The sequence below is a fragment of the Beta vulgaris genome, chromosome 7 (assembly GCF_026745355.1).
Source record: "Beta vulgaris subsp. vulgaris cultivar EL10 chromosome 7, EL10.2, whole genome shotgun sequence".
In the NCBI taxonomy this organism is placed as follows: domain Eukaryota; kingdom Viridiplantae; phylum Streptophyta; class Magnoliopsida; order Caryophyllales; family Amaranthaceae; genus Beta; species Beta vulgaris.
Window position 1 is genome coordinate 28193984 of NC_079208.1, and position 17187 is coordinate 28211170.

At 35.1% G+C, this 17187-nt stretch overlaps 1 protein-coding gene and 1 long non-coding RNA gene across 6 annotated transcripts; both read left to right on the forward strand.

Annotated features, from left to right (window-relative positions):
• The first annotated feature begins 3982 nt into the window (after nt 1-3982).
• On the forward strand, nt 3983-12322 carry LOC104898977 (uncharacterized). Of its 5 annotated transcripts, none has more exons than XR_007276487.2 (9): nt 3983-4110; nt 4200-4324; nt 7591-7870; nt 7949-10609; nt 10699-10902; nt 11167-11254; nt 11349-11469; nt 11617-11943; nt 12044-12322. It is a non-coding gene; the product is annotated as an uncharacterized LOC104898977 (long non-coding RNA). The 5 variants fall into 5 exon arrangements; XR_790877.4 differs by having other exon boundaries at nt 3994-4324; nt 7949-8651; nt 10366-10609; XR_007276486.2 differs by having other exon boundaries at nt 3996-4110; nt 4176-4324.
• Nucleotides 12323-15543: 3221 nt separating this feature from the next.
• LOC104886359 (uncharacterized) lies at nt 15544-16625 on the forward strand. Its single transcript, XM_048633958.2, has 2 exons — nt 15544-16362; nt 16437-16625. The coding sequence occupies exons 1-2, from the start codon at nt 15544-15546 to the stop codon at nt 16623-16625; spliced, it is 1008 nt and encodes a 335-aa protein (XP_048489915.2).
• Nucleotides 16626-17187: the final 562 nt, after the last annotated feature.

Genomic DNA, 17187 nt, shown 5'->3' on the forward strand with positions numbered 1-17187 from the left:
TCCGCAAAAAGTTTGAAAATCTCTCCAACTACAATTCACCCCCCCTCTTGTAGTTGCTTAAGTGTTCGTTCAAGACTAACAAAAATCCTCTTGGTAATTTCTTAAAACTAAATCTTTCATAATTTGATCAACAATACGGGTAAACCCATTACATCATTCTTCTCAATTTATAGACATAAAACTTTTATAAGAAAAATACATTCTAATTGTCTAAGCTAACAAGAGCTAGTGGTTGATCGTAGTCTGACGCCTGTTGAATATATTCATATTATGATTGAATGTCTTCAACTTATGGGACCTCCTCGACTTATTCAAATGAGAACTGCACTTGATTCTTCTATCTCTTTTTGAGTTTGTGACTCAAGTTGTAGAGCAACATCAATTTTGATAGTAGGAACTGACTTTAAAGAGTCCCTAATAAAAACAAAAGAAAAAATTGATGTGAATAATCCCACCTTTGGGCTGCCTTCTTAAAACAGTCCCACCTTTGGACTAACTCAATAAAATCCCACCTTTTGCCTTATCTTCTTAAAGTGGTCCAACACCTGTTAATGACTTGCAATAGCAGGTAAAAGACCACGTGTTCAATTTTCCAGAAAATGAACCCCCATACTCTCTCTCTCACCATCTTTGAAACTCATCCCCACCCCCCTATCTCTCTTCACATCCCCGAAACTCACTCCACCCTCTGTCATGGCAATTGTAAAATCTTGAAATCACACCTAATTCCATGGCTTCCTCTCATGTCAGGTTCAAATTGGAAAGAAATGGATGAAAGGATTCATGAGGCAGAGGAGATAATTTTGCCATAAGAAGCTAAGGCTATAAATGAAAAATATAGATTGGTTACCGAAAAAATTCTTGCTTTAGAGAAACATGATGATTTTGATTCCGTGTTTTCTTCATTGATGTAATGAATGGAAGGAGTTGCTGCAGCCAAATAGGGGTTATTGGATCTCCTTGGTTGAGAATTTTAAGGAACGAGATTCTTCTTTGTACTTGAAGGCATAATTTGATTCTGTAGTGTTTGATGAATTAATAGTGTGGTTTGCTTACTCGTTATCATTTCCAGCTATTTGAAGGTTGTTCATTGAATGGTTATGATTTCTCTTACATTGTTTCGATAGTAGAAATTTATTCCCATTAATTTGTATTGTTGGATTATTTTGTCATTTCAAGGAGTTAGTCTCTTTTTTCTTGGTATCGTTTTTTTCATGATTGCATTTAGGCTAAGGTCTGAGTATGCCAGCCGTGGAGATATTTGATGAGTGAAGGCAGCATACCACCAGATATTATAACCTTAAAATTGATGATTTTAAGGGAAATTGAATGATGGGTAATGTGGTTTTGGCATTGTAATGTATTGAATTCAAATACTTATTTGTTCCTTGTGGATGTGTTGAGTAATAAATATTAATATTTGGATATATAGTGGTATGTTTGAGTGGTTAAGGTGTGATTTTGCATAAATGTGGTGGGGGGTGGGGTTTTAATCTCTCCTATGCTGCTCATCGGAGCGTGATCCGACGATTGTTTGACGGAAAATAGAATGTTGATATATGCTAGAGCAGAAATGATCTCCATTCCGGCGAGGACGATTGCGCTGACGATAGTTTTGGTCGATAAATCTCCCACAGGCCCACCTATCTCTCTCTCTCTCTCTCCTCCATCTCCTACAGTTAAAAAAAAAATAAAAAAAAGTTAACCGGTTTCCAGCAGGTAACAGGTGAAACAAGACCATTTTAAGAAGATAAAGCAAAAGGTGGGATTTTATTGAGTTAGTCCAAAGGTGGGACTGTTTTAAGAAGACAACCCAAAGGTGGGATTATTCCTATCAATTTTTCCAAAACAAAATCAGGAGATGTGATTAGACAAACTTCCTCATCTACTTGTATCATTTCATAAGTGTCACCATTCCATAGGATTAGGACCTGGTGGAGTGCTGATGGACTAGTAATTATGATGTAATCAATCTCTTCCTAGTATGACATTATAATTAGTACCACATTCGACTATGAAGAAACCATAATAAGTAGTTTTAATTTCTATCCTTATCTTTAAGATACCTATTCCTTTCACTTTTTGCCAAAACAGAAAAACCAGTTATGTTGATTTATATGTTATGCAAATCTTTTCTAGTTTTTCCTAGTTTTCTAAACACATAGATTGGCATAACATTAGCAGTTGCTCCAGTGTTCACTAATACTTTGCCTAAACGAACTCCCTCGAAATAAACGTTGAGGAATAAAGCTTTAATGTTCGCATTATCAACATTAACTGACCTAAAGATTTTATACAAAATTAATTTCTCTAGGTTAGCCTTTAGATACATCTTATTAGGCACATTCTTATGAGGTGCATTCAAATAATATGACAAGCTTCGATACAAAGTAATTTTAAATTTACCTTTCCCCGCTTCCTTATCAACTTCTTCTTCCTATGTAGTATTGGTATAGAATCCTGGCTGGTCTTCTGACTTTTCAAACTCTGTTGGTAGCATGACCACATTACACTACATATTTTGTCTTTATTCCATTTCTGTATGAGGATCATTTATTAGTGGGTCTCCATCCAATGCTATGTGATTGTTTGACACTAATAAGTCCAAATCTTCATATCCAAACTCTGAATCATAATGCTCATTATAGCTATTCCCTCGCGTCTCTTTCATAAGAGAATCACCTCGTCGAGGCTACTGGTCATCAATCTTTAAATATGGTACACCATATTGTTCCACTTCTAACGCCAATAATTTAGTGATACCAGCTTTTAGGGGATCTTCATCAATTCTTATGTTTGCAATAATGGACTCATGTACATTTTGAGTGCTGATTTGAGCCCTCGCAGCAGCAGCTTTTGCACTTAGCTCTTTCATCTATAATGTCCTACTTTTAGGTTATGTTTTGGACATCTTGTAGTGCCAACGTCCTAACTACTAATTTCATCTGTATATCTCCTTGGTCCCCATGGGACTTTACTGTTCTTTTAATAATTTTGGGCACAGGAATTTGACTTGGCTCCTTTTCTTTTCCTTTTGAGGAAGGGTGTAACCGGGGCCATTGCTTTTTCGTGGTCCTTGACTTCTGGACCTTTTCTTGAACGAACGTTGATAAGGAGGTACATAGGCATGATCGTTTGGAATGATTTGAGTTCCCACCATTTCAAAGGTTAGCATATCTGCATATTGCAAGCACATTCAATTCCTTAGGGCCTTCAACCGTTCTATTTCCCTGGTATGCAATTGGATTTTTTGAGCAACCTCTGTATAAGTCTTAGCTCTTTCCTCAGGCATCATCATGCTTTGAGCTGGCTTGGAACGAACATGCGCCTTAGGTTTGGCTAAGTTGGCCTCGTAAGCTTCTAGTTCCATGGCATGTTGTTCCACTTTTGAGACAACCATTCGTTTGAGATGTAGTTGGCACTAGTCTTTTGAATGTGACCCATTCTTATACCATCTGCAAACATCTTCCAATACTTCTTCATTGGCTATCTTTGGCATAACCAAGATTCCTTCATCAACCAATTTGTGAAAGAGTTGGCTACCTACTTCGGTAGCTTGGGATGCCTGCAAAGTAATAGTAAAAAAATTATTAATCTCTACCATACCACATAATGGTTGAAATGCACTACAACATAAGTGACTTTAAGTAACACGTTCAAGTAACACTCTTTAAGTTGTAAATTATCTAAATATATAAGTAACACTTATGTAACACTTTAACCATTTGTAAAATTTAAGGTAACACTTTTATAAATGTAAGATTTTATAGTAACACTTCTGAAAGTGTAACACTGTAACCTTTATAATAGGTAACACTTGTGAAATAGTAACACTAGAAATTTTAAAATAGGTAACACTTCTAAAATAGTAACACTAAGAACTTTGAAAGAGGTAACACTTCTAAAATAATAACACAAAGAACATTGTAGCTTTAAACATTTATTATAGGTTATTAATTAAAGTCAGAAACAATACTACCAATCTATTGACGCAATGTTTTACCTCCATGAAAAATTAAAAAGAACCGCCCCATGTCCCTCCCTTTTTACACTTTGAATTTCTTCAATTGGATTTCCAATAACACCGTGGAAGCTAAGCTAGAAGATCAGGTAACATATTAGATTTTTTTTCAAATAAAGATTTTTTAACCAAAGACAATTAATAATTGGAGCAGGCGCTACTTTTTGCACCATTGAAGAACTCCACACACCAAAAATCTGAAATCACAAGATCGTGAGATAGCCGGTTATCCCCAAAACATTCCTTGTACGGCAGAGAACTACCAACAACTTCACAATTGATCGATTATCCGCAGCTGAAAGGGTAATTTGCCATTCCTTAAAGTCTTTTTTCATCAAGTTTAATTTGATATTCATCTGTATTTTATTGTTTGATTTTTAGAGCAGCAATTATGTTACATTGGTATCTTTGTTCCTTGAATTCCCTACTTTTATAATATAGGAAGAACTTCCTATTTTCATCATTAGTGAGTTGAAATCCCTAATTTAGTTTTACCAATTTGTTGATTTTACTATCAATTATGTCGAATTATTGGTTGTTCTTAATTCCTAATTGTTTGTTTTACCAATTGTTTGTTTAATGTCGGTAGTGAGTTTGTTCTAAATTCCATAGAAAAGATGAAAATACCAAAAACATCTCTCATAGAAACTCACAGAATTCACAAAGTGAATGACTTATGTGGTTGTTCTTGGCCACTTAACCAATTCCACAAATTCGGGTTCTCCTGCAAGCACGAAACAGAAACATCAAATACAATATGGGATTTATTTATTGTATTTTTCTCCTTAAGTTCTTATGTTTGATAATGGTATATGTACTTAAGAGGCGCTAAGTCTTTATTTTCCTCCTCTAAAATACTATGCTGTATTTAATCAATGTCTAATTCTTTCATATTTTCCACAGTGGTTGTTTTACATTACTTATAATTTTTTGTAAGCACTAGCTTTGACACTCTGTTGGGAATTTAGCTCTTGGGCGACATAAACATTTATTGATTTATTACTGTCAAGAAGTCTTGAAGGTAAGAATCGAAGTTATGATTCTCTCGTTGCTGTTTTTCAAATTGAGAATTCCTCATCGAACTATGTTTTTACGTGTTACACCAAAGACAATTGATGAATATTGTTCCTACTACTACATTATGTAAACTATAACCAACTAAATATAGGTGTGACATTAGACAATTTATACCACTAAGAGAGTCGACGATATCCTCAATTTTACAAGAACAATACTGCTCCATGGCTTGGTTCTACATACATTTTAAAACTCTGCTCCATGGCTTGGGTTACTGAGTTATGATTGTAACAAGAAATTATAGTATCTTACTGAATTTTGGAGTTGTTCGATGTTACTTGTTGTTATTCGTTGATATATCTTTGAACCCAATTAGGTAATCTACCTACGTTTTTCTTAGTCGTTTCATTCTATTGGTGATTCTCTTTATGCTGAATTTTTTAGGTTGTAATCATAACTAGGTAGATGTTCAGATTTATATATAACATATAAATTTTTGTGTGTTTTGTAAAGAAATTATTTGTGTCTCTCTGCAATAGTAAAAGGGTTGATTGAAGGAGTTTAGTCCATGATTCCCTATTAAATAGATTAGAAATTATACGTGGTCTTTTTGACATTGATACATTAGTTTATTCTTATTGTAATTTTTGCATGACGTATGTGATCTTTTCTTATTTTGTAATGAATAATCATGTGTGTCTAACATTGTTGTTATGACTAATTTCCTCTATGATATGGTATAAGCTGATGTCGATGTTTAAAATTAAAACCATGTTTTCATGTATTGTTTTAAGGTAACAAAATGAGTTGTTGGACCAAGTTTTTGCAATCTAGTACTAAGTATGAGGAAGGAGTTTTGAATATCATGTTCCACTAATTATATTCAGCTTTACATTTGCCTTATTGGTCATTTTGTACGTTTAACCATGATAGTGGTCATTTGCCTTATTGGTCATTTTGTTTTGAAGTTGATTAGTAAGAATTAACCATGATAGTGTAAATGGCAAATATGTACGTTTAAATGGGATTTGCTTGTTCTGCATTATAAAGTAGCATTTGCTCAAAAAAGGTGATTTACTATTGCTCATTGTTGTTCTTTTGTGACTTGTTGCTTTATGCATTAAGCACATGATGATAATGATAGAATCTGGGTACAGGGAGATATTATGTCATGAAGCTCTTCTGTCGTGGAAACACATCATTTCTTCATCATCACTTTCATCATTAAATCTTTCTAATTCCCATAACCTATGCAAATGGGAATGAATAAGTTTAACATTAGTGGAACACTAAACCATTTCAATTTCACTGCGTTCCCCACTCTTAGGATCTTAAATCTTAGCCGAAACAACTTAAATGGATTAATACCATCATCTGCCTCTCATCAACTCGTACAATAGCAGAAATAACAGTTGCATTAGTACTCGACCCTCTTGCTGTTGCAACGACGATTTCTGTATCTATATCCTGCATTAAATTAAAGACATGGACTCAATACTGCACATAATTCTTAATAAGCGTGTGCTTAATGTATTTATTTAGCTTGATTGCTGAATTATGCAGTGACCATAGCCAGAACCTTGCAGCATGCACCCCCTTTTTTTTGACAGTAGGCAAAACAACATGCACCCCCTTGAATCAAGTTATACATCTCCACAACTTCAGATTTATACTAGTGGGCTGTCGGCCTGTAGTTGTTGAAATTGGAATAGCACACTACATGTCCACATTAAAAAGACACTGCACGGCTCCCATCCAAAAGAAAAAGAAACAAAGTAGTGGCTATAAAGTAGAAATAAACAGAAGATATAAAATAATAGCTAAAACTAGGATAGTGAAGTGGGAATGCATAGATTGTGAAAGTTGCCTGAGTATTCAAAAACACTTTCATTAGCCCAATGCGACAACATTTTAGTCTTTGTACAGGAAGCACAAATTTTATTTGTATTAGTGACTAGAGCATCAACAATTGCAAAGGATCTCGCATGCTTGAACAATGCATCAAGTATAGCAGGTAACAACCAGCAACATGTTAGATCACATAATATGCACTAACCTACTATTGCTCCTACTGTATCAACTCAGGTTTAATGCACTAACCTACTATTCCTCCTGATTTAGGCCTATGAACTTACCTGATGTCTATTTGCCTTAGCTTCGAACTCACTCACAGGGAAACTACCTTTGTCGTTGACCAATCTCAGGTCGATAACTGAATTAAATGTCCTTGAAAATTAATTTTCAGGAACTCTTTCTTCTTACTTCTTCGGCACACTTTTAACAAACTAATTGATTTGCTAAAACTCTTTCTTCTTACTTCTTTGGCACACTTTTAACAAACTAATTCATTTGCTAGTTCTTGAGATTAGTCTTTTAACAAAACTTGACACACTTTTCTTGTACAACAACAAATTTTAATGCACTAACCTATTGTTCCTCCTATTCTGTAATGCACTAACCTACTGTTCCTGCTGAGTTAGGCCTATGCACTAACTTGTTGTCCATTGTTCTTTGCATGTACTTTACATAGATTCTATATTTCTTTTTCGTAGGATAAGATGACAGATTATGAGACATTACAGACAAATGAGGATAGCGAAAAATCAATTAAAGTTGCAAGAGATGGGAGTTATGTCTATGGCTTATGAAATTAGTCAATCAATGAAGGGAAGAAAAAGAACATGCAACAATAAGAAAAAATATCAAAAGCCGGATAACGATGATGAGTACACACCTGCTGAGGATTGTGAACAACTATTGATCGACTCTAGTGAAGATAGTGACAACGATAAAAGGCAAAAGTGCATAACATTGAGCTCCCAATCTTAAAAGGTGGTACTTAATTGGTGAATCATAGTATTTAACTTACTTGGTACATTACTGAAATTAATATGGTTTTCAATTTTACAGATTTTATCGCAAAAGATAAGTCCTGCTATGCTTAAAGACAATGCAAGTGACTCTCTAATTGGAATGGCAAGTTAAGTGAAAAGGCGCCATCCAAGCTCGAAAAATGAACATATAGAGGAGGAATGGGAAATGTACAACACGAAGTAGAAAGCAACCTTAATTGGATTCAATGAAAACCATGCACATATAGAGTATCAATGCAATCTAATCAAAATCAAAGGTCGTCTGGTTTGGAGAATCCTCAGTTGAACATAAGCAATTCTATTGTGCAAAGTAGACCCTTGTCCCATGGCCCAAAACAAAATGAGGGTGACGTTGGTATCCATACAAAGACGGTGCAGAAGAAATCAATGTTTGCTTCTGGTTCACTTGGTGCTTAAGAGAAAAAGAACTTCGAGATAAGAAAGCAAATGCAGTAAGAGAAATTCAATTTCAACACACCTTAGAGGGAGAATATGAGAATTATAGGAGCTCAGACGAAATTGATTCAGACCAAGGAGAAGAAGAAGATGTAGATTGCGGAGATTTTGTGCATGCTCATAATGGCGAGATACAAGAAGACCTAAATGAAGCACTTCTTAACCAAGAGCAAGAAAGCCCTCAAAAGGGAAAGACGCGGAGACGGCAGACTCGCCAGTCAATCAGGGGGGGTTTAAGGGGGGGGGGGGATTTTATCCCCTTCCCTCGCCCGTAGAATAAGGAGGTAACCACTTATCTTCTTATCTTTGTCAATCGATAATTTTCTTCCTTTTCTTTTGGCTCTAGTAGCATTTTGTACTTCACCTGTATATACTACATAACCATATGACCGAAAAATAAACCATATTATCAGTATCTATATTGCTGTCAATTATAGAACATAACATAAAGTCATAAATAAATATGAAAATACGGAAATAAGCTTAGGCTACTTTACCTGCAACAATTGTTCCACTAGTTATATGCAAACAAAATCCTGTTGTAAATCCTAAAATATACATCTTTTAGCTCAATAACCCCCCTAATTTCTTCCAAAACCATCCCTTCAGTGCTGGATGCATCTATTTTTGGTTTCCTATGTATTGCTTCAAACATTTTGTATGCTGCTACTTGCCCTGCTGTAAATGCATTTAGACATGGAGATGTCTGTCCTAGTGACTTGTCTTAATAGAAGTATATGAAATCCATAACTTGAGTTAATGTTTTGGTTCATGATTTGTGTCATTCTTTTTATGTAAATTTTCTCTTTAGTTTATTTGAAACAAAAGTAAGATATCAGAAGAATTGCGTGTGTTTTTTTATAGTAAAACCAGACAGTTATCCAAATCATTACAAAATTACCTTCGGCTTATATAGCATGTGCTTTTATGACAAAAAATTTGTCCTAGAGTTCTTTATCCTTTCGAACAACATATCTGATCCTTCTGTTTTTGTCTATAGCTTACAGATCTCACTTCTTTTAATAAGTCATTCAGTTGGAAAAATAGATATATTAACAAGCAATCTTAATCAGAAATATCGAAAGTTCACATTGCCAATTCTTTAGTACTAGACACGCCATGGATAGGGACAAGTATAGCATACATGTGCTTCTAAGTTGTCAAATTCTGCTAGAACTTCTTCCTCGTCTTCAGCAGTAAATTCTCTCCCAAGATGGCATTGATTTCCTGATCCATTATAAATGAAATATTATTAGTTTTTAAAAATTGAATGAAATAATTTAATACTAACAACAAATACCTTCAGAAAAAGGAAATGAATTTCATATCACTCTACTGATGTAGTCATGTAGAACTCATGAAAAATGAAAAAAAGGAACAAAGCAACGCATACATCTTGATAGGCTTTAGCTTCTGCAATATCATATATCAACTTTCGAACATCATACATGTTGATCTCACTTTGTATAGCTTTCATTCCGTTGTTTCCTGAATGCAAGCTCTCATAAACAGCCTTTTGTTGGCTGGCTAATTCAATATATGCCAACTAAAACAAGTAAATTTGTAAAATTGATGTCACGAAAAGAATAGGAAGGCCATCAAAACTAGCATAAAAAGTCGGAGGTTCGAATTGGCTTAAAATATTACTTGCTACTCTTCCTGCACCTTCTTCTTCAATGCAAGTAAGGCTCTATCTTTTCTCTTATCATGAATCAAGTGTCATGCAACTTGTTTTTTAGCTTCAATTAGGGTTATAAACCACTTGTTTTATCAGTTGAGTTCGTGGACTAGTGGTACATAGGATGAGGTTAGTGATTATTTAATGACAAAGAAACGGGAGAATTATTGTCCTTAAATTAGGCCTATAGTTTCCTACCATGAGGGTGATAATTCCTGAGACACATATGACTAGTAGTAAATATGTTCTAGTTAAAAACAGAGAAATGTAATTAGTCATGGCATGGTTTAAATTATATTTTTGTGTCAACTTTTACGTAGCACCTCCGAAAGGGAAGCGAACTAGAGGACCAACTATGTGCAAAGATGTGCATGAATGGACACCAGAGGACCGCAAGCCTATAATTCTGAATGAAATGGGGAAGCCTATTGGTCCAGATAAGACAACTGTAGATAATTTTCAAGATTCATTGGTACTTTAGCTCGTAATTCTTCTTTAGTACCATTGAACAAGCTTTATTGGCATCATGTTGTAGACAAGTACAAGATTTGGAGTTATGTTAAGGTATGCGCTTCTTAAGATGCCCTTTTTGATTCGCCATTTTCTTTAATAACCGTATCTAACAGATTGTCTCATCTTATTGATTATGCTAGAAATATATATATGATATCTGAAGAAGGTAAAGACCCTATGTTGGCATCAATCGGGAGGCTTTGGCGTATACATAAGTGCACCATGAAGCAGAGACACTTTACTCAATACGACAATGATAATGATAAGAAAAGAAATGCTCCGGATACAATGCCAGCTTCACATTTCAAGGATTTGCTAGAATTTTGGAATTAGAATTAGTACAGGTACTTTTATGCCTTTTTTCGCCTTAAAGTAGTGCGTTGGATTAGCTCTTTTTCCATTTACTAGGCTGACCACTATATAGGTGAAATCAAAATAATTCAGGCTTCAATTTCTTTTATTTGCATGTGTAAACATACAAAAATCAAGAGCCTAACTCAAACCTTGAAAATGCTTATCTTAGATCCATTATTTCCTATGTTGTGTTGTGCAGCATATGTAGGATTAATCCTATTTTATTATGATTCTCTTTGGCAATGCAACTGCAGATACAGAGTGAAAAGATAAAACAGGTTAATTCAAACTAATAGGCATACTATGGGTCCAACAAGCTTTGCTAGGAAACAACATAAATTGGTAATAAATGCTTTATACACCAAAAAAATTATTTCTTATCTTTCTTTGCTATTGCCAAGTATTACTTATTTTTTATCATGTGTTTCTGTGCTAGTAACAACAAGATGCTGAGAAAAAGCCACCGTCACAAGCACTATTGTATAAAGAAACTCGAAAAAGGAAAGCAGACAAAAACTACAAAACATCATTTGAGCATATTAATTCAAAGGAACATTGTAAGTTTTATTTTATTTTTGATCCATTAAATCATGCGCTTATATTTTTAACAAGAAGAGTACGTTTGCTGCACAAATCACACAATTAGGCTAGAATATGCTAATTTTACTCAAACTGTGTAATTATTTATTGTATTGTAATTATAGGAGAAGATGGAGGAAGTCCAAAAGGAAAGTCAAATTAATGGAGATGATGCATATTATAAAGTTATGAATAAATCAGAATAGTTGAAGAAATGTTCAATCAAAGGAAAGTGTAAGGGAGATTACGCGGGCGGTGTAGTCATTCCAGATGAGTTTTTGCAATCATAAAAAGACCAAATTGTGAAGGACACGGTTAGAGAAGTAATGAAAACGTTCGAGCAACAACTTTAACCAGGAATGTTTGCTAATTTGTCTCATTCACTTGAAAATGTGTCCAGTATTCATAATATTACAAATCATCTTCATGAAGGCACTAGTGATCAAGAGAAGGTAAGGTAATTCTTAGGCTTCTGTACTTCTCAAACATAATTAACAAGCATCTCTATAATATTATTGTTGAAGATTTCATCTTAATATATTTCTATTACAGGATGAAGAGAATCGAAATGATGAATTGGAGTAGCAACACATGAAATCGAGGTCGCTAGGAAAAGGAATGCATATGGCGAGATGATAGCAGACGGAGTTTATATAACTATTAGATCTAGTTTTAGATTACCTGAAGAATACGTACATTCTTGTTGGATGATTTTGATTTTAGATTGAACATATGTTATTTTCCACTAGTTTATTATTTATTAAAGTAGCACTAATAAGTCCACAAAATTCTATTATTATTATAATATATAACTGCCAATTCATATATTAATTTTAATTTATATATATGTATATACACATATTCCCTAATAAAGAAAAGTGTTACTTGATCACCTAGAATGTGGTACAAAATACATATGACAAGAAAGTGTTACCTAATAACACAATAGATGTTACTTAAAATGGTAAAAAGTGATACATAATGTTTAGTGAAGTGTTACTATAGGTTATGGTAACATTACAATATGTTAATAATAATATGAAAAGTAATACATAATAAATTTAGGGTAATCCATTAAAAATGTTACAATAGGTATTAAAAGTGTTACATAAATAAATCTAAACTAACATTTGTTTAAGTGTTACTATAGGCAATCAAAAGTGTTACCTAATAACATAGGTGACATGGGCAGATGTAACAGTCAAAAAGTGTTACCTGTTATCTAATGTAACACTTTAAGCATTATAAGTAACACTTTTTTGGTGTTACTTAAAGTCAATTGTGTAGATGTGATGGTTCGTCCATTCCAACTACATTAACATCTTCATCATCCGGAGACGTGATATTTTTGTTATCAATTTCATCCTGAATTTTGTTTCTAGAAACGATGCATTTTGGAAGTGTCATGAGTTACTTCATCATACCATTGGCGCCAAGAACTCTTTCTTCTCTAAAGGAGAACACATATAAGGTACCTCATCAATGAATTCTGCCGCACCCACTTATTGTTCAGTTTTAAAGTGGAAGGGCTCCTCATTCAACACGAAGAAACTTTGGTGCCTTGTTTGACTTTTAGCTTGCAGGTTTCTCTCATATCTTACACCTAATTTTGCTAATTCAACAAAATTGCCAAAGGCATGACCATCAAAACTTTTCAGAAACTGAATTAACATTCCCTCTGGAGCCATTTGTATAAACTCTCTTTCAAGAATACTAACATGACACCTAATCTTGGCCATTTTAAATCTAGATAGGTAGTCTTCTACAGACTCTCCTATCTTTTGTTAAATTCTGGCCAGATAACTTAGGGTCCCTCGGAGTTTAGTGCGTGCAAAATGATTTATAAATTAAACTTGCATGTTCTGCCAGGAGCGGAGAGAAATTGGTGGTAAATTGGTATACCACCAAAACGTCGTCTCAGTTAGAGACATGGAGAACATTCTAAGTTGTAAGAAGTCATTGTTAGTTGCTTCCCTACACTAACAATTAAACCTAGCTAAATGTTCCTTAGCAGAAACTCTATCATTGCATGAGAACAAGGTAAAGTTGGGTATCATAAACGTTCTAGGAAATGGATTGGCTATATGAATCCATTCAAAGTAAGGTTTTTACCTATATGCCTCTAATTTCTCCTAGAATTATGTAGTATTTGGACTACTATCTCAACTTATGCTGCCAATGGATCCTAATGCCTTCTTGGGTATCCCATATTCCCATTCCCCACGCCTCTGGCTTGATCATAAGCAGGATTAGGGTAAGGATAGAAAAGTTGATTTTGATAGCCTCCCATAGGAATTTCCTGGCGTTGCATGAAATTAGGATTGACTGCTTCTTGTGCCATTTGCGGTGGGAATGTATGTCCATTTGTGGGCATCCTTTGATGATAAGCACCAGTTGCTTGGGAAAATGGAGCTTCAGGCTGATCATACCCCAGAAGGCCAATTGACCAAATTGGTAAAAAAAATGAACCCTTCACGACAATTTGGTCAAAAAAGTGGCTCCGGCGACAAAAACGTAATTAAAACTAACTCAGGCGACATTTAACCCATAATTTTAGAAAATATCAGGTGAAGTCAATGCGTGTGCTACACACATGATTTATTATATTTAATTTGGTTTATTTGGGTTTTTTGTTTAAGATATTCTACTCCATAATGCCAAATTAATTTACCAACCCTCACCCCATTTATCTTTCTCTCTCTTTTACGTTTCCTCTTCCATTTCATTTTCTTTCAATCTCAAATTGTACTGGCAGATTCTTCTATTGAAGGTATAGAAGGTAACTAGACAAATCGAAGAATTAAAAAATCTAAAGCATCCATCACTGGTCAAGCTTTTTCACTTTGTAGAAGGTAATTTTTTCAAGTCTTGATTATGTAATATTGTGAAGTTGAATTGCTTAATTAGTTGTATATTAATCATTTATTAATTAGGGCTTAATTTTTGATTTAGGGATGTTACGAATTGGGATTATTTAATTGTCAGATTTCTATCTAGGGTTTAATTATGCAATTAAGGTTTAATTAGGTTTGAAAAGTAATTTGTTGTTGCTTAGTTTTTAATCTGGATTGTGTTAATTTATAATCTCTCCCTTACATGAGTAATTTCAGATGGATAATAAGGTCGGTGGGGATAGTCACTATAATATAGATGGAGGTTCTAAAAGTGTGGTGAATTTTCGATCAGACCTTCTTCATAATGTTGGCACGTCTGATGTTATGAACTTAGATGAGATGATGGCATCACAAAGGAAGAAATTAACACCAAAGAGAAAGGGACAACCAAGCAGGACACCTCCCAAAACTCCCCCCTCTGTATTACAACTCCACTTCGAGACTGAGACAACCGAACCTGATTCACCCCCCAAAACTCCTCCTTCCCTTTCATCAAGCACATTTAGTGATGACTCGGCTGAGGATGAGAACTATAAGATTGACCCCAGGGATCTTATAGAAAGTGATCTAGAACTTGTAAGTCCTAATGTGAAGAAGTTAATGAAAGATAAGGGATTAAAGAAGCCAACATATCATTCCAATGATGAAAAGGACGATGAATGTGGTTCAGATGGTGAGAATGAAGATCATGCTAATGAGTTTGAGGGCAAAGAATACCATTGGGAGTCTGATGATTCTCTTATTTTGGATGACATTCTTAGAGAAGAATTTCATTTTGATGATGATGAGTTAATCTCAATGAGGGAGAATAGCCTACTGAAAAAGAAAAAACATTTCGGCTCAAAATGGACAGGATACATGGATGAGCATAACCAAGGTGGTAGTGAGGGTAACAACGAGGATGTAAGTGGACAACAAACTCATGAAAATAACCACCAAGTTGAGCAAAACGTCCAACAGACAAGTGAGAGAACAAGTTGGCCATCATTTTGGACAACATACCAAGGCGGATATGACTCTGACCAAAGAGATTCAGATAATGAGGACCCATTTTCATCTGATGGAGAGCATGCAGATTTTGATGTTGACGTTGAGAGGGGCAACCTCCAAAAGAGGAAAAAGAGTGTCAAATATCCTGTTTTTAATTAGAAGACTGAAATGAGAATAGTTGAACTATCTGTAGGGCTAAAGTTTACTTCAATAGATATTTTCAAGCAAGCCATTGTTGCATACTCAATCCAACAACAAAAGGATTTAGTGTACATGAAGAATGATAAAAGGTTCATAAGTATTGGTTGTGCAAATTGTAGATGGGAACTAACTTCTGGACCTGACATTGATGATACCACAGGGTGGCAAATTAAGTCACTTCAACCTCTACATGAAAGATGCACAAGAACATTTCACAACAGATTGATAACTGTGAATTGGTTGGTAAATGAGTACCTGGACAAGATACTAAGAAACCCTTTAATGAAGGCACAAGAGATGAAGGATGACATGAGAGCGAGATATGATATAATTGTAGGAATAAGGCAATGTCAAAGGGCTAAATGCAAGGCATTAAATGCTGTTGTTTCCCTCATGAAGAAGCAATATGGAATTCTTAAACCATACTTGGTAGAGTTGGTAAAGTCCAACCCAGGCACAACATGTGTATTGAAGACGTGTGAGGGAGAACCTAACCAGCCAAGACAATTTCTGAAATTTTATGTTTGCTTTGCCTCTTTGAAAAAAAGTTTCAAGGAAAATTGTAGGCCTATCATAGGGGTTGATGGTTGTTTCCTTAAGCATGCATGTGGAGGACAACTATTGTGTGCTGTTGGTAGGGACGGGAACAACCAAATGTTTCCAATTGGATGGGCAATTGTTGGTAGAGAGACTAAAGAAAGCTGGGAGTGGTTCCTAAGGTTGATATGTGAAGATCTACAGATGGACGATGGGGAAGGATGGACTGTCATTTCAGACCAGCAAAAGGTGAGCTTTGTTCACTTCTTTTTTTTGCCAATTTCAACTTTATGCAAAACTTAATCAAATTTCACTTGTTTTAGGGTCTGGTTGATGCAATTCACAGGTTATGGCCTCAAATTGAGCATAGACAATGTGCTCGACACATCTTCTCAAATTGGAGGAAAAAACACAAGGGAAAGGAGTTGGAAAAACAATTTTGGAAGTGTGTGAAGGCTACCAGCATTGGTGAGTATGAGACTCACATTGCTAAGCTTAAAGCAAATGTCTGAACAAGCACACATTGATTTTGAAAAAAGGAACAACTGACACTTTTTGCAAGTCCAAATTCAAAACTCATTCCTGTTGTGATGTGGTGGATAATAATATGGCTGAAACCTTTAACAGTTTCATATTGCTAGCTAGGTATAAGCCCATAGTTAGTATGCTTGAGGATATTAGACTAGCTTTGATGGAAAGGATGAAGAATAAGAAGAAATTGGTTAATGGCTTTGTTGCTGGCATTGCACCTAGGATTAGCCACAGGTTAGAAGAGTCATATGAAGAGCAGAGGAACTGCGAATGTAGATGGAACGGGGAGGACTCACAAACCGGCTTTGAGGTTATACATTATGGGATTAGCCATGCGGTTGACCTTAGAAAGAGGACTTGTAGTTGCAGATCATGGGACCTAACAGGTGTGCCTTGTGCACATGCTATGAGTGCTATTCTATATATGAGGCATCAGCCAGAGAACTATATTGCACATTGGTACACAAGGACCGCATATGAGAAGACATATCATCAAATGCTACAACCAGTTCCTGGAAGCACATTTTGGGATCATGAGGGTGA